At 46.2% G+C, this 27456-nt stretch overlaps 1 protein-coding gene across 1 annotated transcript; it reads left to right on the forward strand.

Annotated features, from left to right (window-relative positions):
* Positions 1 to 3682: 3682 nt before the first annotated feature.
* On the forward strand, positions 3683 to 26525 carry LOC149437872 (uncharacterized). Its single transcript, XM_089660552.1, has 2 exons — positions 3683 to 3984; positions 26392 to 26525. Exons 1-2 carry the CDS (start codon positions 3684 to 3686, stop codon positions 26523 to 26525), a joined length of 435 nt encoding a protein of 144 aa, XP_089516678.1. The 5' UTR covers position 3683.
* The last annotated feature ends 931 nt before the right edge of the window (positions 26526 to 27456 follow it).

The following is a 27456-nucleotide window of genomic DNA, read 5'->3' on the forward strand; positions in this document are numbered from 1 at the left end:
AGGAAAGTACTGCCGAGAACCGGCAGTTGTTAGAGCGGGGATGATGATGATCAGTGCCCTGATGATCGGTGCCCAGCAGTGACACCCGCAAGTTCCGCCCAGCAGTGCGCCCACTAGCTCCGCCCACCCGTGCCCAGCAGTGCACCCACCTGTGCCCAGCAGTGCCCCCACCTGTGCCCAGCAGTGCACCCACCTGTGCCCAGCAGTGCACCCACCTGTGCCACTCTGCAGTGCCACCTACCTGTGCCCAGAAGTGCCACCTACATGTGCCCAGCAGTGCCACCCACCTGTGCCCACCCACCTGTGCCCACCAGTGCCACCCACCTGTGCCCACCAGTGCCACCCACCTGTGCCCACCCACCAGTGCTGCCCACCAGTGCCACCCACCAGTGCAGCCCAGCAGTGCTGCCAGTCAGTGCCACCAGTCAGTGCCCAGGGGTTGTGCCAGTCAGTGCCGCCAGTCAGTGCCCAGCAGTGATGCCAGTCAGTGCCGTCTATCAGTACCCATAATCAGTGTCACCTATCAGTGCCGCCTATCAGTGCTGCATATCAGTGCCGCCTATCCGTGACCCCTAATTAGTGCTGTCTATCAGTGCCGCCTATCCGTGCCACCTCATTAGTACTGCCTATCAGTGCCCTTTAGTGCTGCCTATCAGTGCCCATCAGTGCCGTCTATCAGTGCCCATCAGTGCTGCCTCATCAACGCACATCAGTGAAGGAGAAAAAATACCTGTTTGAAAAATTTTATAAAAGAAACAAATAAACTTTTTTTTTTTCAAATTTTTTGCACTTTTTTTATTTATAGCGCAAAAAGTAAAGTGCCCAGTGGCGATTAAATACCACCAAAAGAAAGCTCTATTTGTGAAAAAAAAATGATTAAAATTTCATATGGGTACAATGTTGCATGACCGCGCAATTGTCAATCAAAGTGCGGCAGCGCTGAAAGCTGAAAATTGGCCTGGTAAGGAAGGGGGTATAAGTGCCTGGTAGGCAAGTGGTTAATATTCCTTTTATGAAATACTCTACCATGTAGAGGGGGTGTCCAAGCTTTCTAAGCAAGGAGTCAGATTACTGATCTTCAGACTTTAGGCAGCCAGACTGTGGCCAGTGGAATGAGAAAATTCCTCACAATTAGTTATCAGTGGGAGTAAACAAATTAGCAACTGGGATCAGTAGGAGGAGAAATAGTGCCCCATTGTTGGTGTCAGTTGGAGGAATAGTGCCCCATCATTGGTGTCAGTTGGAGGAATAGTGCCCTATCATTGGTGTCAGTTGGAGGAATAGTGCCCTATCATTGGTTTCAATAGAAGGAATAGTGTCCCATCATTGGTGTCAATTGAAGGAATAGTGTCCCATCATTGGTGTCAATTGAAGGAATAGTGCCCCATCCAGGGGCGGATGGACAACTCATGGGGCCCCCGGGCAATATAGGATCATGGGGCCCCTGTGTCCTTGCCCAAACTCAAAAAAGCCTATGAAAAAGGTACCAGGGGCATCTCATGGGGCCCCCTACTGACCCCGGGCTCTCGGGCAGTGCCCGAGTTTCCAAATGGTCAGTCCGCCCCTGGCCCCATCATTGGTGTCAATGGAATGAATAGTGCCCCATCATTGGTGTCAATGGAAAAAATAGTGTCCCATCATTGGTGTCAATGGAAGGAATAGTGTCCCATCATTGGTGTCAATGGAAGGAATAGTGATATATTGTTGGTATCAGTGTAAGAAATAGTGCCCCATCATTTGTGTCAATAGAAGGAATAGTGTCCCATCATTGGTGTCAATAAAAGGAATAGTGCCCCATCATTGGTGTCAATGGAAGGAATAGTGCCCCATCATTGGTGTCAATGGAAGGAATAGTGCCCCATCATTGGTGTCAATGGAAGGAATAGTGCCCCATCATTTGTGTCAATAGAAGGAATAGTGTCCCATCATTGGTGTCAATAGAAGGAATAGTGTCCCATCATTGGTGTCAATAGAAGGAATAGTGTCCCATGATTGGTATCAGTGGGAGGAATAGTGTCTCATCATTGGTATCAGTGGGAGGAATAGTGTCCCATCATTGGTGTCAATGGAAGGAATAGTGCCCCATCATTGGTATCAGTGGGAGGAATAGTGTCCCATCATTGGTGTCAATAGAAGGAATAGTGTCCCATCATTGGTGTCAATAGAAGGAATAGTGTCCCATCATTGGTGTCAATAGAAGGAATAGTGTCCCATCATTGGTGTCAATAGAAGGAATAGTGCCCCATCATTGGTGTCAATGGAAGGAATAGTGCCCCATCATTGGTGTCAATGGAAGGAATAGTGCCCCATCATTGTTGTCAATAGAAGGAATAGTGTCCCACCATTGGTGTCAATAGAAGGAATAGTGATCCGTTTTTGATATCAGTGTAAGAAATAGTGCCCCATGTGGCAGGCGCAGCACCCTTTGGTGCCTAGTGCGCTGTGGCATTAGAAAAATTATGCAATTGCTGTTTCTTTGTTTGATTAGACTGACTTTACTCTGTAATTCCTCCAATGCCGCTCTATGGATGCAGGAGGTTTAAAGAGCACCGAATACTTTAGTTAACTTCTTTAATAACTTCAATCTTCTTCATATAACTGCTTACAATGGCTTGTTTCTTTCATATTACAATGGTTTCATTCGTATTACATTGGGTTGATTCAATAGCTTATCTCGATAGGTTCAATAGATTTGATAAATTTGTTCTGTATATTTCGATAGATTGATAAATTCACTTGGATTTATAAATTCGTTAGATTACTCTACAGTGACTTGATTCGTAAATTCAGTGGAACTACAAGTAAACACATACAACAGTTTTTAGACACAGATCTACCTGCACTGTTAAACAACAGAGGAACACACAAGTGCATTAAATACCTATTTGGCATTCTGTACTTCCATGGAGCTTCTCTGATTGGAACTTTGTCTGTTTCCTCCTCTGTCTGGTGAGCATGTGTCTCTAGAAAATCCTAGCAGGGAGTTTTACACAGGAATAAATGAAACTGGCTGGGATTGGTTAAGGCTCTGTACAGTGTGAGGATGGCTGTGATTGGCTCACCTTATACTAACTCTTAAAGGCATATTTTCCTTTTCTGCTTCTGCTAACACAATGAATATATAAATGTCATATAACAATCAAAGACATAAATCACAGCAATGATTCTGCTTTGGCTTTAACATATGCACATATATACTGTACTGAGGTTATTGGCAGGTTTGGTATACACATATATGTGACCCATATTAACAACCTAGGACCGGTCTTAGCTGGCCAGCTACACCCCATCATTGGGCTTAGTGGGAGGGATAGTGTTTTGTATAAATGAGAATCTTCCCCAGGGGCCGGATAATAGCAAGAAAAGAGTTGCATTTGGCCTATGGGCTACAGTTTGGAGACCACTAATATAGAGGGAAGAGAGATCCAAAATTCTATTGCATCTTCTTAAAAAGACTACTTGATTCAACAGATAATCCCTTCTTGTAGATCAATACATTTTTTGTGGTTGGAACTGAGAACTGTTATTCCAGCGTTAGGAATGGATTACCATCTTCCCAAATTGCTGGAATTGGGATGTATACTTTAAAAGCAAAGCCATGATGTCCTCCACAGACTTCCTGTGAATGATTTTATTGACAGATATTTCTTTCTCACATCGGTTCGATCCCACAGGACTGCAGAATGAGCGACAACATCAGAAATTTCCGTCTTCGTGATGTTGAAGGAAATGAAGGTTATAATCGGATCATCTTGCAGCTCTTCGGGTTACCGGGAAATGGGAAATCCTCCTTCATCAACTCCTGCAAATATGTCAACGATGGCGGAGAGTTTGTCGCCCACGCTGAGGCTGGAAACAACCAAGGAGGAGGAATAACCACTAGAAGAATCCCTTATGAGCTCACTGAGTCAATACTGATGGTGGATAATCGGGGGATGCCAACACTGGACAGGTTCCAGACAGGAGAGATTTTTGCTCAACTTGGTAAAATTTTATGAACCTTTAAAATGACCTCAGTGATATTTTTTATTAAAAATCAAAGCAATGTGCAGTAACCATACATCCTGAACTTAGAACCCGAGAGAGGGACAGACTGGTGTGAAGATGATATATGGGGGCGTACAGCATGCCATGGGGGAAGGGAGCATGACAACAGTGGGGGAAACCCACTAAAACTGGAGCACGCAGAATCTGGTGCAGTTGTGCATAGGAGCCAATCAGCTTCTAACTTCAGCTTGTTCGATTAAGCTCTGGCAATAAACCCTGGAAGCTGATTGGTTTCTATGAAGAGCTGCACCAGATTTTGCACCCTCCAGTTTTAGTAAATAACCTTCACTATCTTGTATATTGGCAATGGCATAATGAGGGACAGTTATGTGCAGAGACTGTATACACTACACACATATTTTATGCCACAGCCCTAGTACCCCCAATATATTCTGTAATTACTGTGCCACAAATGACAGTCTCACAGACACACATACACATAAGGACAAAGGACCATTTTAAAACATGGAAACTCTTCCATTGCATATGCTTTTCATCACACAAAGTATGCACAGGGAGCTAACACTTTATCTGAGCCTACCTTTATGAATGATTTCATTAGAACAGTTTGGAACTACATAGTAACCAGAAACTGATGAGATAATGAACTAATTGACCAGAAGATTGTAATGTACAGCACAGCTTCTAGAGTGCCAGAGGTAAAGCTGTGTAATGTACAACATAGAATATAGAGTGTAGTGGCCAGAAGTATGTAATTTACAACATAACATATAGTGCAGTGGTTAGCAGTATGTAATGTACCACATATCACAGAGAGTGCAGTGGTAAGGGGTGTGTAATGTACAGCACAGCATACAGCATGCAAAGAATTATTATTATTATTATTATACAGGATTTATGTGGCGCCAACAGTTTTCTCAGCGCTTTACAATATAATGGGAGACAATACAGCAACAATACAGTTCAATACAACTGAAGCTTACAATCTAGGAGGGAGGGGCTAGTGGTACAAAAGGTAGTAATTGTGGGGGATGGACTGGTTGGAAAAGTAGAAGATTCCAGTATTAGCTGAGGGCAGGATAGGCTTCCCTGAAGAGATTTTCAGAGATTGCCTAAAAGTGAGCAGAGTAGGCGATAGTCTGATAAATTGGGGTAGAGAGTTCCAGAGAATGGGGAAAGCTCTGTACATAGAGTGCAGAGGGTAACATGGAGGTTAGCTATTGTTCTTAGGAGGTCATAAAATGCCATCACATTGGAGGTCAGTGGGATAATAAATGCCTTAGTGTCAGTGGTCAGAAGAAGGATTTTACAGTATTAGTGGCAGGAAAAATTCCTCCTAATAGATGACAGTCCATAGAAGGAAGAATACCCCAACATTGGTGTCAGTGGTAAGAAAAACATTATGCACCATTGATCAGAGATGAGAATATTCTCCATCATTGGTTTCAGAGGAAGGAAGACTTTTCCCCATAGTGGGTGTCATTAGAAGGGTGGAACAATGCAGGCAGCATTAGTCAGGAGGTCTCTCCACCTCACAGCACCAGCACCTGACTCTGGAATATGGAATAGAAATATCACCAGCATATCGGGTGTCAAGAGAACCACAGAGCACACAGAGACAGATTGCACGGAACCCAATGTGTGGGCTTTTATTGGGGAGGTTTTTGGGGCACAGACAACAGTTCCTTTAGTCCACAGATCCACACCAGACACAGTAACACAGTAAAGTTCTTTTGAAGGCAATATGGAACAACAGGGGTAGGGTAATCCACAGGGTTCAGTAAGGCAAGGGCGGGGTGGCTTTGGGGGACTTTGGGTTCCTGGGGAGAATTGGGCTCAGTCTTTTGGGCAGCACGGGGTTAGTCCACTTACTGGATGCGGGAAGCCGGACACAGAGGGCTACAGTCCACACCAGCAACACAGGGTTAATCCACACAGGCAGCTCCAGGCAGGGAAGGGTTAAGTCAGTTCGGCTCACGGGCAACAAAGAGTTAAATCCAGGCAGGGAAAATGTCCAGCCCGCAGGCTCACAGGGAACAAGAAGTAAGTCCAGCCAGGGAAGGGGTTCCAGGCAGCAGAGAGTTCTCCCCACACAGGAGAGGATCCAGCAGCAGACGGACAGTCCAGTCAGCCAGGGAGATGAGGAGGAGGACGGGGGATGGTCGTATGAGAGAAGCTGGCACTCAGCACAGTCTTCCCTCACACACACAGCCAGGAGAACAGAAGGGGTTTTTTTCTTGCTCACCCTTAAGTATATAGCTGGGCGCCTTGTTGGTAACCTGAGACTTCCTGTCGGGTTACCATGGCAATGGGCCCTGTCTCCCAGGTCTCTGGACCAGCCCAGGGAGCCTGGGAAGATGTGCATGAGGGGGAAGGGAGGAGGGGGCTTGTTTGTGGATTCCTTCAGCAGGGGGCCAGACTGCAAGTGAGGGGGGTGAGGGGCTGCTGAGGGCTGCCTGTGTCAGGGACATGGAGGTCTAGAAGTCCCAGCATGGACGGGACAGAAGAGTAAGGGGCTGCTGAGTGGTGTGGGGGTGGCAGGCAGCAAGCCTGGAGGATGTGGGGGAAGAGCAAGCTCTGTGACAACCCCTCCATTCTACAAGTGCTGCCAGGGGAACCTCTTGCTGACGGGACAGCCCATCTGCATTGTGGTGCTGACTTCCCCTTCGGTATTGGATAGTGAAATTGTAGGGTTGTAAGGCCAGGCCCCATCGTAAGAGGCGGCCATTATCCCCAGAGACCCGATTCAGCCAGGTGAGGGGGTTATGGTCTGTGAGGATGGTGAACTCCCGGCCATACAAATAGGGTTGAAGTTTCTTCAACGCCCACACTATGGCCAGGCAGTCCTTTTCTATGGTGGCATAGGCAACCTCCCGGTCTAATAGTTTCCTGCTAAGGAAGGCCACAGGGTGCTCCTTCCCCTCCTCATTTACCTGGCTGAGGACGGCCCCCAGCCCATAGGTAGAGGCGTCCGTCTGTATGAGGAACCTTCGCTGGTAGTTGGGCGTTGCTAGGATGGGGTCATGGGAAAGGGCCTCCTTCAGCCGATCAAATGCAGTCTGGCAGGCCGGGGTCCAGGTTACCATCCGAGGCATGGCCTTCTTGGTGAGATCTGTGAAGGGCTTCGCAATCGTGCTGAATTGAGGAACAAATTTGCGGTAATAGTTAGCAGTGCCCAGAAATGCCATAATCTGTTTCTTAGTCTGGGGGGTGGGCCATTCCCTAATGGCTTCTATTTTAGCTGGTTCGGGGAGCAGTTTACCCTCTCCCACCCGGTGTCCTAAATATTGCACCTCCGCCATCCCCATCTGGTACTTGTCTGGTCGAATGGTGAGGTTGGCCCCTGCAATTTGGTCCAGGACAAAACCCACATGCTGGAGGTGGTCTTCCCATGTTTCTCTAAAGATGGCGATGTCATCCAGGTAGGCGCAGGCAAAGTCATGACAGCCCCACAGCAGCTGGTCCACCGTGCGCTGGAAGGTGGCAGGAGCATTCTTCATGCCAAAAGGCATGTTGAGAACCTCGAACAGACCGAAGGGGGTGATGAAGGCAGAGCGCTCCTGACCCTCTGCAGATAAGGGGATTTGCCAGTAGCCCTTGCTCAAGTCCAGAGTAGTGACATAGCGGGCTCCAGCCATCCGGTCCAGCAGGTCATCAATACGGGGTATCAGGTAGGCGTCACTAACCGTGTGGTCATTGAGGCATCGGTAGTCAACACAAAATCGGATGCTACCATCTTTCTTGGGGACAAGAACAACAGGAGAGGCCCAGAGGCTCTGGGAGGGCTGAATAATTCCCAGATCCAGCATTTCGATCAGTTCCTGTCTCATAGTGTTCATAACGGCTTCAGGGACACGATATGGGGCTTGTTGGATGGGCTGGGTTCCCAGGGTCTCCACATGGTGAGTGGTGATAGTGGTCTTTCCAGGCCGGGCCGAAAAAGCGGAACTACGCTGGCCCAGGACAGCATTCATGGCCCTCTGTTGCCCCGGGTTCAGCTGCAGACTCAGGGGCACCTGGTGCACATCAGTTGGATGACGCGCTGCTTCCAGGAGGTCCAGTACGGCCTCTTCCTCCTCCTCCTCCTCAGAGGGTATTGAACAGACGGCCATAACAAGGGGGTTTCGGTCATGGTACTCCTTGATCATATTGACATGCACCATTTTCTGCCATCTCCCCCGATCATCTAGTCCGAGAATATAGTTTGTGTCATTCACTTTCCTAATGACATGGAAGGGTCCCTCCCATGTGGTTTACAATTTGTTCTGGGGATTTGGGACAATCATGAGGACCTGTTTGATTTCAGTAAACTCCCGGGTGCGTGTCTTGCGGTCATACCATGTCTTTTGCCGGACCTGGGCTGCTTGGAGATGGTCAGCTGCTAGGCTGGCTAGTTGTCCCATCTTTTCACACAGTTACAAGACATAGTGCACCACAGGGACCCCGGTATTTGGTAGTTGACCCTCCCAGTATTCCTTCAGTAGGGTCAGGGGGCTGTGGATTTTCCACCCATACAGCAGTTCAAAGGGGGAAAATCCAGATTCCTGGGGCACCTCTCAGTAGGCAAGGAAGAGGTGGGGCAGGTATCGTTCCCAGTTTGGCTCTAGGTCTACAAAGGCCCGTAGCATGACCTTCAGGGTCCCGTTAAAGCATTCACACAGTCCATTGGTCTGGGGGTGATAGGGGGTTGTCCGGATGGCCCACACTCCACAGGTCTGCCAGAGGGACTGAACAAGGCCTGACATGAACTGAGTCCCCTGATCTTACAGGATTTCAGCAGGGAAGCTCACTCGGGTGAAAATGGTAACCATGGCTTCTGCAACTTTGGGAGCTGTGATGCTGGACAGGGCGACTGCTTCGAGATAACAAGTAGCATAGTCCACGATGGTCAGGATGTACCGCTTTCCAGATTTGCTGGGGCGAGCTAAGGGACCTAGAATGTCAATAGCTACTCGTTGGAACGGCTCCTCAATAATGGTTAGGGGCTGTAGGGGGGCGCGCAGGCCACCCGTTCTTCCATGTCGCTGACAGGTATCGCAGGTACGGCAGTAGCGAGCTACCGATTGGGACATCCCAGGCCAATAGAAGGCCTGGGCCAACCTCTTTTCGGTCCGTAGCTTTCCCTGATGCCCAGCCATGGGAATATCATGAGCAAGGTGTAGCAGTTGGGTCCAGAATTGTTGGGGAACTTTCAGCTGTTTAGCCACGGTCTGAGGCCCCCCTTCGGCATCGGTCTCCACCACTCGGTACAGCAACCCATTTTCCTGCACTATCCTTTCGCCGGTCCCCGGACCAGTCAGCCCTGCTCAGGCCCAGAAGCTTGTGTCGGGGATCGCCGCAGCGCTGGGCTCGGCGCAGGCGCAGTGCACCGCCCTGTCGTGGTGGTTTATGTAAGGATATATATTATTTATAAAGGGCGTGTCCCTTTCCCTTAGATGAAATATTACAGTGCCTCCAGCCGTTAAAATACGGCAAATATTTAATAAACCAATAATTTGGACACTTTGATAATTTGATCACCACTTATTATTATACCTTGAATTCTTTTAGCCAATATGATTTCGTACCATACACACAAAATTTGCCTTATAATAGATAAATATAAAAATTTATTTATGTACAAAAATTATATATATATTAACACAAAACGCAAAAGACTGGTGATAAATGAATATTGGTACACACAATCAAAGATATAACCTACCAATGTAAGACACACTAATAAGGTCTCTAACTAATTACATCAATCACAAATTTTAAATGATATGATATTTATTAAATTTATTAATAATTAATAATTTCGAATATCTCAAAGGTTATATTCTCGCATGCCGTGGCCATAGGATTGCAAGAAGTAAGCCCTTGATATGTGATACTCTGGTTATTAATATTCAATAAATTATGAAATATGGAAAAATTTATAATATGGCAATAAACAATTTTTAACAGTAACACAGTATCTGACTACAGATATCTAACTACCCAATATTGTTGTAATACACTAAGGTAATTTTATGATTCTACACAACAGAGAAAGTAATTAATACAAAATCAAATAAACATCTCACCACACCCGGACGTCAGACTAGGCAACTCTCCCGTGGATTTAGCTGGCAGTGGAACGCCTTTAGACTGATATATAGGCAAGTGATAGATTCAATAGGGGAGAATGTAGGAAGTTATAAGTTTAGAGGTATAAAGTTTTAGGAAGTTTGAAAAGATGGAAGAGTAGTTATTTCAGCAGAGATCTTCTTCAGATGTCAGGTCTTTCCATGAGGTCTTTATGAGGGTTCCTTTTTTTTTTTCTCTTAAAGCACATGGGCTTTTATATCCACTAGTCCATTGTTCTAAGATACCTTCCCACCAGGCTTCCTGATTGGCTAGTTGAGAAATGTGTGTACATAAGCTATTTCTCACCTGCCCGCCAGGTGGCGGTCATGTATCACAGAACAATGTGAGCATTTGAGATGACTCATACCTTGGGTGGAATCTTCAGGTAATTTCAGGAATAAAATATACGGCTCTTTCCAGATATAGCAGTGATACCTATATTATTCTAAATAGGGACCATGGAATATAGGTGTATATTCGGTTATTCCTCCTTGAAGTACCATCCTGTTTGTTTCCTGATAAGACATGTTACTAATGCTAGTTTATAATACATCTTACTTCCCATCATCTCAATACTCAAGTTAGTGATATATAGTTCCCATTGCTGAGTATTTAGTGGTGTTTAAAGTCTATGACATCTTATTTATAATCTGTTTTTGTAATACATTTTTGTAATGATATACAGTGAACTTTTAGACTTAAATGTCCTGAATTTCACCCCTTTGTTTCAGAATCAACATTTTTCTCTGTGTAGGGAAAAAACTCTCTATTTGCATGGCCCTTGTATTGGGCTCATGGTAAACAATTGTTAATGCTTTCACCCTTGGTGAACAATAGTATATGGTAATAGTTTCAGAGGTCTGTTGGTTCATCACACTCTACAAGGTTTGGGTAAGCTCTCAGACAATCAGTTTGGTTCCTCTATTGTCCTGTCCAGACCTTGTATATGTTTACCTGCTTATTGAAGTCTGAATAATGGTGTTTGATCACCTGTAGAACTTTAAAATAGTATTGTCTCTAGGAGGAAAGAAAAACAATCCCTTCACCCATTCTCTCCAGTTCTTTAACTAGAATTCTTGGTGGTTCAACCAAGACAAAATTAACTCTTAACATCCGGTTATGCTGATCTGTTTGCCATATAATATTATGTCTTGATAAAAGTCATATTCTTGAGACATGATTCAAAAGCCCACAACAAAATCCCCCTTTGTTTGGGGTACAGGCACGTGTATAGGGGTGTCTGTGTCGCAAAACATGAGTGGGGCTTTTGGCTAGAGTGATTGTTCGTCTTCTCCGGTGAAGTGAATGAAATAAAAAAACAATTTTTTTTTTTTTTTTTTTATAATAAAATGGCAGCGGTGATGCTGGTTGGTCCTCAACTTGACTCGGCGTCTTTAGATGGACACTTCCGATGACGATCCTGGTCTTGTGATGAGGCCGGCCTGGCCTGGCACATCCACCTTGGGGTCCATGGGTCCTCCGCACGACAGGTCTCTTAGACGGTCTCCTAGGCGGGTCTTTTCCTCTGGACTGGCCCTTGGTGGCCTGGGACATCAGGTTATCGTCTCCGGATCGATCTCTGGCATCTGGTCTTTCCCACAGGACATTATAGCTTCCTTCTAGGGTCCGGTCATTGACACCTCCGATCGCCGGTCTGGTCATAGTCTGGGCCTTCCTTTCTAAATTATTAAAATGAACAGTTTAAGTATGGGATATACATAAAATTATGTTACTGGATCCTGTAAGGCAAAAGATGAATTATATGTTTAAAGGAAATTTAATAATGATCTCAATATCTCCAGATAGGAATTGGTGGGTTCAGTCTTCCAACAACTGCAATTGAGACTTCGGATGGCAAGCACGTAATTGGTTGATGTGCACCCATCTATCACTGATTTCACCATACCGGGTAACCTGCAATTTATATGCGACCGGAGAGATTTTATCAACGATAGAGAACGGACCTTTCCAAGATGGAAGGAATTTCCGTTCCTTGATCTGGTCTCTTGCAAAATTGTATAGATAGACCTTGTCACCAATCTCATATTCCTTCTTGGAGGTTTTGAGATCATAGTATGTCTTAGCACTAGTTGCAGCTCTTTCCAAATTTTGCTGGGCAAAGGCAAAAGCATATTGCAGATGTTTACGTAAATCCTCTATGTACTGGTGTGTGGTGGTAGCATTGATCAAATTTTGATCTGTAGTGCGATACAATAAGTGCTGGGGCAGTACCATCCGTCTACCTGTCATCAGTTCAAAAGATGACATTTTTGTAACTGTATTCGGAGTAGCCCTCAATGCCATCAGGACCAGCGGGAGCTTGACATCCCAATCTTTGCCTGTTTCCTTAACAAATTTCTTAAGGACATTAACGATGGTCTGATTGTATCGTTCTACACCACCACTAGAGGCTGGCCGATAGGCGATATGCAATTTCCTTTTAACCCCCAAAATTTTCCACAATTTGGCCATCACTTCGCTAGTGAAGTGCGATCCTCTATCAGACTCTATCCTCTGAGGTAAACCAAAACGTGAAAATACATGATTTATTAGCAATGCAGCACATGTCTCGGAGCTGTTATTTGGTGCTGGTATACATTCGACATACTTGGTGAATAAACATGTAACTGTTAACATATACCGATTTCCTCGTGAAGATTTTGTTACTGGCCCAATAAAATCCATTTGAAGGTCTGACCAAGGCATACATATCCCCCTCTTCTGGAGAGGTGCTCTGTGAGTTGGCTTGGTAGGTTGAAATTGGGGACATATTAGGCAACCTTGGCAGTACTCCTTCACATCACGTAACATATGAGGCCAGTAGGCATAATCCCGCAGGATCTCATACGTGATCTTTTCCCCACGATGACCGGAAGTGGGAGCATCATGGGCATGCTGTAGCATCAAACCTCTAAATTTAAGTGGGACGACCCATTGTTGTACGCCACCCTTTGAGGTTCGTATCAACAATCCCTGGTATAAAGAGAATTGGGATTTGGATTTCATTAAGATACGTAAATCCTCCTTCCCACTACATACTTCCTTATTTATGGGATTTTGGTTGGGATCTTCTATATGACTATAAAACAAGCCAATTATTGGGTCTTCTTTTTGGGCAGTAATTAAATCCTCACTAGGAGAATCGTGACTCCATTGTAATGCATTTGGATCACCAGCTGTTCTGGCCTGTTGCCTGGTGACAGCTTCAACCTGTACGGTACCTAAAAATTGATCAATGTCTAACAGTTCACCGGTGATTGCCCCTTCCTTGGCTAGAGAATCGGCCAGATCGTTCCCTTCTTTCTCGGCACCTAGAACCTTGGAGTGGCCTTTGGTCTTCTTGAAGTGCAGGGTGAGATCATTGGACCTTACCAGTTCATCGATGTGACAAAAGAGCTTACCATGTTTCACGGGTTTGTGATTACTCTTGTTCATGTTGTTTCGCTTCCACCTAGGGAAATACTCCACAAAACTATTCCTGACATAATTGGAATCGGTTATGATGGCACACTCTTTAATGTTGAACTCTATAGCCATCTCAACTGCTCTAAGAATTGCAGTAAGTTCAGCAACCTGACTGCTTTTTGGTCCAAGTTTGTATCCCACAGAAATTGGGGTGACACCTTGGGTCCAAACGATTCCAATACCTGCCACTAGTTGGAGCTGTTCCCCATCCTTGTGATGAAAAGCACAACCATCCACATATACACACGGCAGCTGTTTACAGTATTCTTCATCGTAAACCTTGTAAGGAGAGAACAGTTGTTCTTCCAGAAAGTCAGTGTCCGGGCCCTCCATAGTAGGCGTAGTTGCGGAACAATCATGGAGCTCGGCTAGGCCCTGGGCTACTGGACTTTCCTTGTTCTGTTTGTATCGAATTTCAAGAGGCCACCCTTGCAAAGACAAAGTCCAAGCAGTGATGCGGCTATTAGACACATTTCCTCCCTTGATACGTTCACTCTTTAAATACTGTAAAGGCTGGTGTGCCGTTTCAACAATGATTCTCTCTCCCTGAATGTAACTGCGGAAATTCTGTAATGCCCACACGGTGGACAATAGAGCTTTTTCACAGTCACTGAACTTTACTTCAACCGGGGACAAAGTTTTACTGGCATAGGCAATCACCTTACTGACATCATCACGTTTCTGGTAAAGAACAGAACTCATACTTACCTGCGTAAACCCTGTCTCTAGATAGAAATTTTTACCCCCTTCGGGATATCCGAGACACGGGGCTTGTGTGAGACGTTCCTTTAATTCCTTCATGGCGTCCTCCTGTTTCTTACCCCACGACCATTCGACATCCTTCTTCAGTAGGTGAAGCAGTGGCTTGCTTATCTCGGCGTAATTATCAATAAACTTATGCGAGTAGTTTACCATACCTAGGAATGATCTCAATTCTTTAAGGTTAGTAGGGACTTTACAGTTCAGAACCGCCTCAACTTTCTTCTTTTGTGGGTTCAAACCTTCAGCAGTAACTTCATGGCCTAGGAAGTTTACCTTCGTGCGACACCACTGGGCTTTTTGTAAGGACAGTTTTACTCCTGCTGCTTTTAATTGGCCCAGGACATGCCGAAGTTCTGTAATGTGTTTGGCCATATCAGTACTTTTGATCAGGATATCGTCCACATATGCCAACGTCCCCCTTTCGAAGGCGTCTGGCATGGCCTTGTGCATGAACACAGCAAATTCATGTCCGGAATTTATGAATCCGAAAGGCATTCTCACCCAACAATATTGTCGATTCCCAAAACTGAAAGCCAGTTTGTATTGGTCTTCCTCACTCACCTTTATGGTCCAATACCCTTGTGCACAATCCAAGGCTGTGAAAACTTGGGATCCTTGGAGCTGGGCGAGACATTGGTCTATGTATGGGACAGGCCATCCTGACATGTACACACGTTTATTCAGCTGACGGAGGTCAGCGCACAAACGCCATTGTCCATTGGGTTTTAAGATACCCAGGATCGGGTGGTTGTAGGAGCTGTGGATGGGCCTAATTATACCCCTTTCATGTAACTTCCTGATAATCTCAGCTAGAGATTCATAGGAAGCTAATGGTAACCTATACTGTCTTACGAATACTGGTGGGGCATCTGGATCTGTTTGGATCCTAGCGATGTGTAGGTCAGTAGTCCCACAATCGTAAGAATCCTTGGCAAAGATCTCTTGGAATTCAAGGAGAAGCTCTCGGAGCAATTGTCGGTCGAGATCACTGGCACACGCGTCGGCGAGGGCCACCATCTCTTCCACTAACTCCTTGAATCCAGGAAAGCTTTCCGGCTGACCTATCTCATATGCCTCTTCAAGTTTCGTGGTGAGGTCATTGGGTATGTGATGTGTGGGTGTGTTTTCCTGCCATCCAGGTTCTTTGGGGTACTCTTGTTCTTTGATTGGGTGATCAAAGACAATTGATGTCTCTTCGACTCGACAGGTGCCATCTTTAGAATCGAATGGATAAATGGACTCTATGGTGAAAATACCCTCTGGTAATGAATGGAATGTTTGTTCAATTAATTGTTCCTCCGACAAATATTCATCGGGGATGAGTCCAATCACCTGGTTAGTAACCCCAAAGGTATAATATTCAGTCTCTACCGCTAGACCAATAAGGGTCTCTTTGGGTAAGATGATGTCCTGATTGGACAGATTATGTATGTAAATGTACATTGGGGATTGATGTGTGTTGACTAGGGGCGTGTGTGTAATGTTCAGTCCCTCCCCCTGCATTTTATGGGAGAGGCATACTAATGCATCTGACCCCTTCAGTCTATGTCCCTTTTTAACTTGGATGGGGAGTATGAAATTATTTATGCCCTTAGGAATTGTAATCTTTTGGGCTACCTGGACTTCAACAGCATAAGGCATCTGTTGCTGGGATTTTAAAGCTAAGTCCAGATTTTGGTATTTTTCGGGGTCCCCCTTTAGTCGACTCCATAAACAGTCATTAATTAGGTCGACTTGCGTTGCAAAGCGATGTAATATATCGTTGCCAAAATAAATTTTCGTTTGGGGATTATCCAAGACTAGGAACACATGGGTGGCTGTTTTGTTTCCTACAGTGACGTTTAAGAGACACCTAGCCATTGAATTGTGATCATCAGAGTCATCAAGGGAGTCTGAAATCCAATGACGCTGAGGTGTGGAGAAACGGATCATTTCCATTTCGGTCAGGTGTTTTATCAGCCCATGGCTTACAAAGCTGTGTTCCTGTCTCAAATCTAGTTTGGCATATTTTGACCTATTAAGACCATTTATCCGGATGGGGATAAACAAGTCGCTGTTAACCCTTTCAATACCTGTCAAGAATTGGGTATGATCTCCCCCTTTTCTTGGTTTATCCTCCTGATGAAAAGATATCGTAAGGATGTCATCTTGGAGGGAAATATCTTTTATTTTATCTTGGGGAATTCTAAAAATGTGTTCCTCATCTCTTCTGATAGGGTTATGGTCATCAGGTTTGATAACCGTTACATCAGGAAGTTGGCTGTTCCTGAAATGGATTTCTAATGATCCAGGCCTTTCTTCCACCAGGTGGCAGTGTTGTCGGGAATGGGGAGTTTTAAGTTTCCCATATTTAATTGGGGTATTTACCTGTGACCACAGGACTTGGTTCACACAGTCAACTATGGTGTTCAGCCTTTTTAGGAAGTCCATCCCAATTATCATGTGGTGCTGGGAGAAGCTAGCAATGATGATGGGGTGTCTCAGTTCCTTATTACCCAGTTTCAATTTAAGCCAGGCGGTACCCATGACTTGTAACGGGTCTCCACCTACACCAATCAATGAGCTGTCAAAACTTTTAAGTCTCGGCTTGGTGGGCATGACATTCGCCACTTTGTCAAAATGTTCCTGTGACATGATGGTTGCTTGGGATCCAGTGTCGATTAAACCGACAATCGAAAGATCACTGGCATCCTGCACCTGTACTGTGGCATAATATCTCCCATCAGCTTCAGTCAGCTCACACATGAAATTGGTGTGGTTGAAGATCTGTGGGCCCTTCAATAACCTATGACTAGCTCTTATCTCACCGCATGTGGTGGACACATCACCCTTATCCTCCCTGGTGGGATTCTTGGACTGTCTCAAGACAGAAGCACAACTAGAAGTTGGTGCTCCGTCTGGCTTGTCAATCCTGATGACTTCCGATGCCGCGACTATATTAGGGGCAATAGATGGACACTGAAAAGCAGGAGAATCATTAATAACCAACAACTGGTCCCCCTTTGCCTGAGAACTAGATTCTCTATTAGTAGGCGTGTCAGGGACGGGGCACACATCTCCTGTCATTTGACTCAGTGTCCTCCCCTGTTGGTTTAAGGCTGGGTTGCCTGTTAATTCTGTGACCCTTGGTTGGTCACAGGAGCTGCTCCTAAAAAAGGATTGGATGGAAATTGAGTGACAAGCCTGTCCATTTGTTCAGCCATTTTGCTGACCTGTGCCTCTATTTGTCCAATACGCTCAGAGGAGTTATTCTGTTGATTCTCCCTTTTCCTATACTTGCGCTTGTATTTTGGACGAGACTGGTAATGAGACTCAGAGTCAGAACTACTGCTCTGGTCCCGACGCCATTGTTCTCTCTGAGGTTTTGGGGTCTCCCTGTTATTAAAGGGAGCCTGGGGTACTGTATCCCCCCTTTGAGCCTGAGGGTGTTCTTGGCGTGGAGGAAATCTTTGGAAGTCGGAGTTTTTATTAAAATTGGGATTCTTATTGTAATTATGGGGCCTGTTGAAATTGGGGTTCCCATAAAAATTCCCATGTTGGTTTTGGCGAGGATAATAGAACCTCTGAGGATACCATTGCCTCCTTTGATTCTCATCACTGTACTGACCCTTACCATACTTTTTATTCTTCTCACTTCCACTACCGTAGTTCCCTGGCTTTTGTCTATCCTTTCTCACCCACTGGTTTTGGGGTGCAAAGTTATGGACCTCCTTCACTTGCTGGGTTTGAGGTACAAATCTAGGGGAACCATTGGTTTTACCCCCACGGACTACTTCCGCATATGATTTCTTCTCTGCCTGCAAATTTGGATTTGGAGGGGAGACGGTAGTGGCTGCTACTATCTTGGGGCTATTTTTAGGTTCTCTTTTTATCCCGCCCTCACTGGACTGTTGGATCGAGAATAAATAGTCGCTCTCTCTCACCAACCAATCAAGAGAGCATCCCTTTCTGTAATCCTTTGCAAGTCCCAATTTTATGTAAGCAGGTAATGCTTCATAGAATAGTGTCTTGAATTCTGGCTGGTTAGGATTGGGATCCTTTTCAGCCAGGAAATAGGCATTTCTGAGGACAGCCAGAAATTCTGCAGGGCTTTGGTGAGGACCACACTTTAAATTGTAGGCCGCAGCCTTGGCAGAGGTTACAGTTTTATAAGGCCCAAATTCCATGTGGCACTTATGTTTAACCTCTCTCCAGGACTGACTGGAATAGGCCCTCAAGGTCTCAAAGAATTGCCGGTATTTCTCTTCAAACACCCATGGCAGCAATTCTATTTTGGTGTGGTCATCTCTAATGCCCAGAATCTCTAACGTCTGTTCATATGTTCTCATGTGTTCGGTGATCTCAAGGGACCCTTTCTTAGAAAACATAGGAACAGTGTCCTTCAGGAACTTAATGACCTTTGGGGTGTCATATCTCCTGAATGACCCCTGGGATTTCCCTTCCTGCCTATATGAAACCTCATATTTTTCTTCAGAGCGCTCTGGAGTGTATCTTGAAAGCTTAGGAGGTGACCTATATTCTGACCCTGACTCACTATCAGATACTTCGCTGTGATGCGGGTATCTCCGCCCATCAGCCTCTGGCTTGACTGGGTTAGTCCGTCTTTGGACCCCAGAATTTATTTGGGCCGTCAACCTTATAATCTGCTCCTCCAGAGTTTTCTGCTCAGATTTTATCAAGGTAAGTTCTGACTGGTCATGCTTATCCCCTGGGTGAACTTTAATTTTGACAGGAGATAACCTCTCTGATCTGAAGTACTCCACCTCATCTTTTAAGTCCTGATACTTCTTTTGAAGTTGTTTTAATTCCTGAAAGTTTCTTTCATATAGGTCCTGAGCACTTCGAAAGTCTCCGACCAATCTATCATAATGTTTCTCGGATTCGTCTAAACGAACACCGGCATGACCAAGCTTCCCTTTCAAAGACTCAATGTCCTGATTTTTGCTTTCTAACAAGAGGCGGGCCTCTGACAACTCTTCCCTTAGAGTCCTGGTCTGCTGGGCAGCTCCAGCGGTCATGAACCATAACATGGGCCAAGCTTCTAGGAGAAGTCTGTCACGGCTTCTATCACTTTCTGCTCCAGCAAATGCTATTAAAAACCCAACAACCTGGCCCTTTTGGTTGAACAGGTCCTCAAAAGTGCTAATAGCCTGCTTTTTCTCTTCATCCACAAATTCCTTATTGCTATTCCCCAAACTTAATCTCTTGCGGAGATAATCTATTACTTCATTTTCAACATACTTCTGCCAAGCACCGGCAGCTTTCCGAGCTGGCTTCATAGCTTCTTGCTCAATGCCTTGAGCCGCCATATTTTCCTCGTTATGCTTGGAAGAGGTGGATCCGTGATTACTGGATGCCATTTTGATACAAAATATATGTTTGATAAAGTGTACAAATATACAATCACCAGTGCGTTTTGTGTTATGGTACGATTTCTATGGATCTCAGCAGTGCCTCCAAATTTATGTCGTGGTGGTTTATGTAAGGATATATATTATTTATAAAGGGCGTGTCCCTTTCCCTTAGATGAAATATTACAGTGCCTCCAGCCGTTAAAATACGGCAAATATTTAATAAACCAATAATTTGGACACTTTGATAATTTGATCACCACTTATTATTATACCTTGAATTCTTTTAGCCAATATGATTTCGTACCATACACACAAAATTTGCCTTATAATAGATAAATATAAAAATTTATTTATGTACAAAAATTATATATATATTAACACAAAACGCAAAAGACTGGTGATAAATGAATATTGGTACACACAATCAAAGATATAACCTACCAATGTAAGACACACTAATAAGGTCTCTAACTAATTACATCAATCACAAATTTTAAATGATATGATATTTATTAAATTTATTAATAATTAATAATTTCGAATATCTCAAAGGTTATATTCTCGCATGCCGTGGCCATAGGATTGCAAGAAGTAAGCCCTTGATATGTGATACTCTGGTTATTAATATTCAATAAATTATGAAATATGGAAAAATTTATAATATGGCAATAAACAATTTTTAACAGTAACACAGTATCTGACTACAGATATCTAACTACCCAATATTGTTGTAATACACTAAGGTAATTTTATGATTCTACACAACAGAGAAAGTAATTAATACAAAATCAAATAAACATCTCACCACACCCGGACGTCAGACTAGGCAACTCTCCCGTGGATTTAGCTGGCAGTGGAACGCCTTTAGACTGATATATAGGCAAGTGATAGATTCAATAGGGGAGAATGTAGGAAGTTATAAGTTTAGAGGTATAAAGTTTTAGGAAGTTTGAAAAGATGGAAGAGTAGTTATTTCAGCAGAGATCTTCTTCAGATGTCAGGTCTTTCCATGAGGTCTTTATGAGGGTTCCTTTTTTTTTTCCTCTTAAAGCACATGGGCTTTTATATCCACTAGTCCATTGTTCTAAGATACCTTCCCACCAGGCTTCCTGATTGGCTAGTTGAGAAATGTGTGTACATAAGCTATTTCTCACCTGCCCGCCAGGTGGCGGTCATGTATCACAGAACAATGTGAGCATTTGAGATGACTCATACCTTGGGTGGAATCTTCAGGTAATTTCAGGAATAAAATATACGGCTCTTTCCAGATATAGCAGTGATACCTATATTATTCTAAATAGGGACCATGGAATATAGGTGTATATTCGGTTATTCCTCCTTGAAGTACCATCCTGTTTGTTTCCTGATAAGACATGTTACTAATGCTAGTTTATAATACATCTTACTTCCCATCATCTCAATACTCAAGTTAGTGATATATAGTTCCCATTGCTGAGTATTTAGTGGTGTTTAAAGTCTATGACATCTTATTTATAATCTGTTTTTGTAATACATTTTTGTAATGATATACAGTGAACTTTTAGACTTAAATGTCCTGAATTTCACCCCTTTGTTTCAGAATCAACATTTTTCTCTGTGTAGGGAAAAAACTCTCTATTTGCATGGCCCTTGTATTGGGCTCATGGTAAACAATTGTTAATGCTTTCACCCTTGGTGAACAATAGTATATGGTAATAGTTTCAGAGGTCTGTTGGTTCATCACACTCTACAAGGTTTGGGTAAGCTCTCAGACAATCAGTTTGGTTCCTCTATTGTCCTGTCCAGACCTTGTATATGTTTACCTGCTTATTGAAGTCTGAATAATGGTGTTTGATCACCTGTAGAACTTTAAAATAGTATTGTCTCTAGGAGGAAAGAAAAACAATCCCTTCACCCATTCTCTCCAGTTCTTTAACTAGAATTCTTGGTGGTTCAACCAAGACAAAATTAACTCTTAACATCCGGTTATGCTGATCTGTTTGCCATATAATATTATGTCTTGATAAAAGTCATATTCTTGAGACATGATTCAAAAGCCCACAACAGCCCTGTGCAGGGACGCGGGCACTGGGACCTGGCCGACCGCGGCAATCAAGTTCGCGCATGCACGGTAGAGACCGCGGGCGTGCGCTTGGCACCAATGACAGCGCAGGGCGGGATATTTAAATGGCCCTGAGCTGTCATTCAGTGCCTTCTGGTCTCCTTGTATCCTGTATCTTGTGAACCTGTGAATAAGTGAGTTGCTGACCCGGATTGTGCCCTGACCTTGCTGTTTTCTCCTGTCCTGACCCTTGCTTGCCTGACCTCTCTCCTGGATGCCCCCTATTGGACCTGACCTGCTGTTGTTGACCTGGAGTGTGACCCGACTACTCTCTGCCCGCTGCTTTGTACCGCACCGTCCCTATAGTTACCGACCCGGCCTGCCTGACCTCGCACTCGCTCAGCCATCTATCCATTCATCCCGTCGGGATCTCCCAGCCTTCTCACATTAGGCTCTTCCTCTGTGGGAGCCCCTGGCGGATACCCCTACCAGTGGTGAGTGTGCCCAGTAACTGTGACCTGCTTTCAGAGCACTACAAGTCCATCCCCACCATCAGGGGCCCTGGTGAACAAGTGCACTGGGACTTAGATTCCGCACGCTGGAATCACCTCACCGGTGGGTTGCTAGAGGTACCGCTGGGTGGTCCCTTACAGCTTGTCAGAGTAGGGTCGGTGGCTAAGTCCCCTTGAAACTTGTCCCAGTCCCATGTCACCCCAGTATTATCAGCAGTCAAAGTTGAGTCACTCACCGCGGAAAGCAGAGGTCTGTCCACATGCTGGGGTGACTCCTTCCTCTCAGCGGTTTCCCAGCAGACCTGACTTCATGTGATGGCGCCCACAAAGTGACATTGAAGATCGCCCACATCATTCCCAAGAGCCACATCTGCAGTTAGTCCTCCCATTACACCCACGTTGCAGCGTTTAGGCCCCAAGCCATAGTCCAGATTGACAGTAGCAAGAGGGATGAAGCATTTGGTGCCCCCTGCTAGCTGGATCACTATCCCAGGGCCAGGCTGTACAGCGTCAGGGTGCACCACTCAGGGGTCCACAATGGTGAGGAAGGCTCCTGAGTTTCGGAAGCCTACCGCCTTTTGTCCATCCGCAGTGACCTCTTGCAAGTGCTTTCCTTGGAGGCTCTGGGTAGGGGCCACCACCGGCTGTAGGCCAAAGACTGCTGGAGGGGTGTCCTTGTCTGCAGGAGCAAGATCCCAGTCTGAAGGGGGTGGTGGCAAGTCCTCGGGAGCCTGGTACAGATCCACAGAATTTACTGGCCGGGGCAAGCTAGGCCTGAGAGTCTGTTTTTTGGCGGGGCAGCTGGCCTGGTAGTGATAAAAATAATACACCTTGTATGGAGGTGTGCCTTTAATAATTCATATGGTGAAAAAATAAATCACCAGCCTGTGTCTTTAGGAAGCCAGGTTCCAAGATGGACGGCCCGTCTGCTCAGAGGGAAGCAGTGGAGTAGAATGCCTGTCAGTGCAAGGACCACGTGTACCCGACGTCCCAGCATCCTGGATGACGTCACCACGATGTGGAGAGACGGAGGGGGGAACTCTTGCTTGTCCCAACTGGCCTCTTCCTTCTAAAGCTGCGGCTCCAGCAAGAGTTCCCCCCTTCCGTCTCTCCACATCGTGGTGACGTCATCCAGGACGCTGGGACGTTGGGTACACGTGGTCCCTGCACTGACAGGCATTCTACTCCACTGCTTCCCTCTGAGCAGACGGGCCGTCCATCTTGGAACCTGGCTTCCTAAAGCCACAGGCTGGTGATTTATTTTTTTACCATATGAATTATTAAAGGCACACCTCCATACAAGGTGTATTATTTTTATCACAAAACTACACAGCGCCTGGCTCCTGCTTATACCTCCCACAAACCAATGTGTTTTTACCATGGCAGCAGTGAGTTTTTTCTCCACCAATCATAGTTGACATATACCATTCACTTATTTCCTTTGGGACACATCTGTGCGCTTTTATCCAGACCGTTCTTCCTGGTAGTGACCAATCTGTCCACAGCCAAAGCGCCGCCTATCTAAGGCAGGTCTGGGGCCCCGTTGTGAGTTGGCTGAACGAACTGGGAGTAGGGGCTGTAGTGCTGGTACTATTTGTGGAGCCATTCGGCGATGGGGAGGCGTGTAGGGCACCGGTGTAGGATGGGGCATCCTGTCCGCTTGGGGTGCCTCGACAGCAGGCTTCTTCCATTGCGGGTTAATGAGGAGAGCCTCATCCGCCAAGGCTGCAGCTTCTTCTAGGGTGGCATGTTTCCGCTCACGCGCCCACTGTCGGAGCTCGGGGGGGGGGGGGGCACTTGAAAAGGAATTGTTCCTTCAGGATGGCCTGGATGATCTGCTCAGGGGAGGTTGCCTTCTCCCCTTCCAGCCACCGGCGGCAGTCTACCGACAACTTGTGCACAAACATTTGAAGGAGGCCTCTGGGAGACGGAGTGTAGTCCGGAACTGGGCCCGATATGACTCTGAGGAGACCGCGTATTAGTCCAGTATGGCCCTTTTTATCTCCTCATAGTTCCGTCTCTTGAGGGGGTCCATCATTTGGTAGGCTTCATCAGCCCCTCCGTCAAGCAGCCCTACCACATGGCGAGTCCAGTCTGTGGGTGGGACCTGCAGTAGTTCGCACTGACATTCAAAGTCCTGGAAGAACCCATCCACATCTCTGATGTGCTCTTGGTAGGGCTTAAAGTCCTTCCTGGATATTCTCTGGGCCTCCCGTGCCACAGGGACAGCCACAGGAGCAGCTGCTTGATTCTTTGCAGCTTCCCACGCTGTTTGTCTCTTTTGAGCCTTTTCCATGGCCGCCAGCTTTCTATCTAGGGTGGCATCCTTCCCCAGAATGGCCATCTCTTCCTCGTACCAGATGACCCAAGGGCTCTTTCCATTTGTGCTTTGAAGCTCTGGTCCATCTCCTCTCGGGACCGCTTGGCCCTTGTCTGTGCCTACCTCTTCCCATTGCTGTTGGCTGGCTTTCTCCAGCATCCGGACCAGCTGATCTTTGTTAAGTCCCTTGTAGTTGAGGCCCAAAGTTCTGGCCTTTTCTTGTAAGCTGATTGCCATCCAGTGTCGATATTCCGGGGCCACCGCTTCCATTGTAAGCAGACTCTCTCATCTGCCATCTCGAGTGCTCTCGTCCCGCCGCTGCCAACCAGTTGTCAAGAGAACCACAGAGCACACAGAGACAGATTGCACAGAACCCAATGTGTGGGCTTTTACTGGGGAGGTTTGTGGGGCACAGACAACAGTTCCTTTAGTCCACAGATCCACACCAGATACAGTAACACAATACAGTTATCTGGAAGGCAATATGGAGCAACAGGGGTATGGTAATCCACAGGGTTCAGTCTTTTGGCAGCACGGGGTTAGTCCACTTACTGGATGCGGGGAGCCGGACACAGAGGGCTACAGTCCACACCGGCAACACAGGGTTAATCCACACAGGCAGCTCCAGGCAGGGATGGGTTAAGTCCATCCGGCTCACGGGCAACAAAGAGTTAAATCCAGGCAGGAGAAATGTCCGGCCCGCAGGCTCACAGAGAACAACAGGTAAGTCCAGCCAGGGAAGATGTCCAGTCTCGCAGGCTCACAGGGAACAAGAGGTAAGTCCAGGCAGCAGAGAGTTCACCCCACACCGGAGAGGGATCCAGCAGCAGACGGACAGTCCAGTCAGCCATGGAGATGAGGAGGAGGACGGGGGATGGTCATAAGAGAAGCTGGCACTCAGCACAGTCTTCTCTCACACACACAGCCAGGAGAACAGAAGGGTTTTTTTTTTCCTGCTCACCCTTAAGTATATAGCTGGGCGCCCTGTTGGTAACCGGAGACTTCCTGTCGGGTTACCATGGCAACGGGCCCTGTCTCCCAGGTCTCCGGACCAGCCCAGGGAGCCCGGGAAGATGTGCATGAGGGGGAAGGGAGGAGGGGGCCTGTTTGTGGATTCCTTCAGCAGGGGGCCAGACTGCAAGCAAGGGGGTGAGGGGCTGCTGAGGGTTGCCTGTGTAAGGGACACGGAGGACTTGAAGTCCCAGCATGGACGGGACAGAAGAGTGAGGGGTTGCTGAGGGGTGGGGGTGGGGTGTCAGACAGCAAGCCTAGAGGATGGGGGGGAAGGGCCAGCTCTGTGACATCGGGTTTTTCCAATATGGGCTCAAAGCTTATAATGTTTAATTACATAGTTACAAGAAAAGCAAACTTTTGGAGTCTCACAGGACCCCTTCATCAAGAATGGGATGTGTCACATGTCTGATGAAGGGGTCCTGCGAGACTCCAAAAGTTTGCTTTTCTTGTAACTATGTAATTACATGTTAATAGCTTCCGACCCACATTGGAGAAACCCGGTGTGCTGGTGATGTTTCTGTTCCTTTATGTATCACGGTTCCAGCCGCTGGTCCCTGCAGCCCCCACTATACATACAGTCGTTGTACAATGCAGGAACGTGTGCGATGGGATTGTGTAACTATGACTCCGGAATATGACACATAACTGCAGGACATTTGGAGGATATCCAATAACTCAGAGCAACTATCCATCTCCCAGACATCATTCTCCTTGCCTGAAAGGTGACATCTGACAGAGGAGACTGACAACGTAAACTCATTACAGTTTCTTTAAACTTTCAATACATTTTTCTACATTTTTTAGGAAATTTGCTGCCGCTAAACCAGGAGGTGGAATGGGTTGAGGACTATAATAAAAATGTGGACAGAGTAATGGCTGAATTCAATAATGAGGACAGTTTCCATGATCTAATTGTCCCGGTTCTTATACACAGGTAAGAACTAAAAACATACTATGGGGTGTTTGTGACAGAGATAAAGTGTTACTGAACCCACAACAGTTCAATCAGTCTGTATATGCAGCAAAGCATGCTGGTTATACTCATTGTGAGACCTGATATAGTGAATGCGGGGTCCGGGGAGAGCGGATATAGTGAATGCGGGGTCCAGGGAGAACGGATATAGTGAATGCGGGGTCTGGGGAGAGCGGATATAGTGAATGCAGGATCCAGGAAGAGCGGATATAGTGAATGCAGGGTCCAGGGAGAGCGGATATAGTGAATGTGGGGTCCGGGGGGGGCGGATATAGTGAATGCGGGGTCCGGGGAGAGTGGATATAGTGAATGCAGGGTCCGGGGAGAGCGGATATCGTGAATGTGGGGCCCGGGAGCAAGGATATAGTGAATGCGGGGTCCGGGGAGAGCGGATATAGTGAATGCGGGGTCCGGGGAGAGCGGATATAGTGAATGCAGGGTCAGGGAAGAGCGGATATAGTGAATGCGGGGTCCGGGGAGAGCGGATATAGTGAATGCGGGGTCCGGGGAGAGCGGATATAGTGAATGCGGGGTCCGGGGAGAGCGGATATAATGAATGCAAAGTCCGGGGAGAGCGGATATAGTGAATGCAGGGTCCAGAGGAGAGCAGATATAGTGAATGCGGGGTCCGGGGAGAGTGGATATAGTGAATGCAGGGTCTGGGAAGTGCTGATATAGTGAATGCGGGGTCTGGGGAGAGCGGATACAGTGAATGCAGGGTCCAGGGAGAGCAGATATAGTGAATGCAGGGTTTGGGGAGAGCGGATATAGTGAATGCGGGGTCCGAGGAGAGCGGATATAGTGAATGCAGGGTCTGGGAAGTGCTGATATAGTGAATGCGGGGTCCGGGGAGAGCGGATATAGTGAATGCGGGGTCCGGGGAGAGCAGATATAGT

The sequence above is a fragment of the Staurois parvus genome, unplaced genomic scaffold, assembly GCF_062004578.1.
Source record: "Staurois parvus isolate SC_StPar_1 unplaced genomic scaffold, SC_StPar_1.0 ptg001252l, whole genome shotgun sequence".
NCBI lineage: Eukaryota > Metazoa > Chordata > Amphibia > Anura > Ranidae > Staurois > Staurois parvus.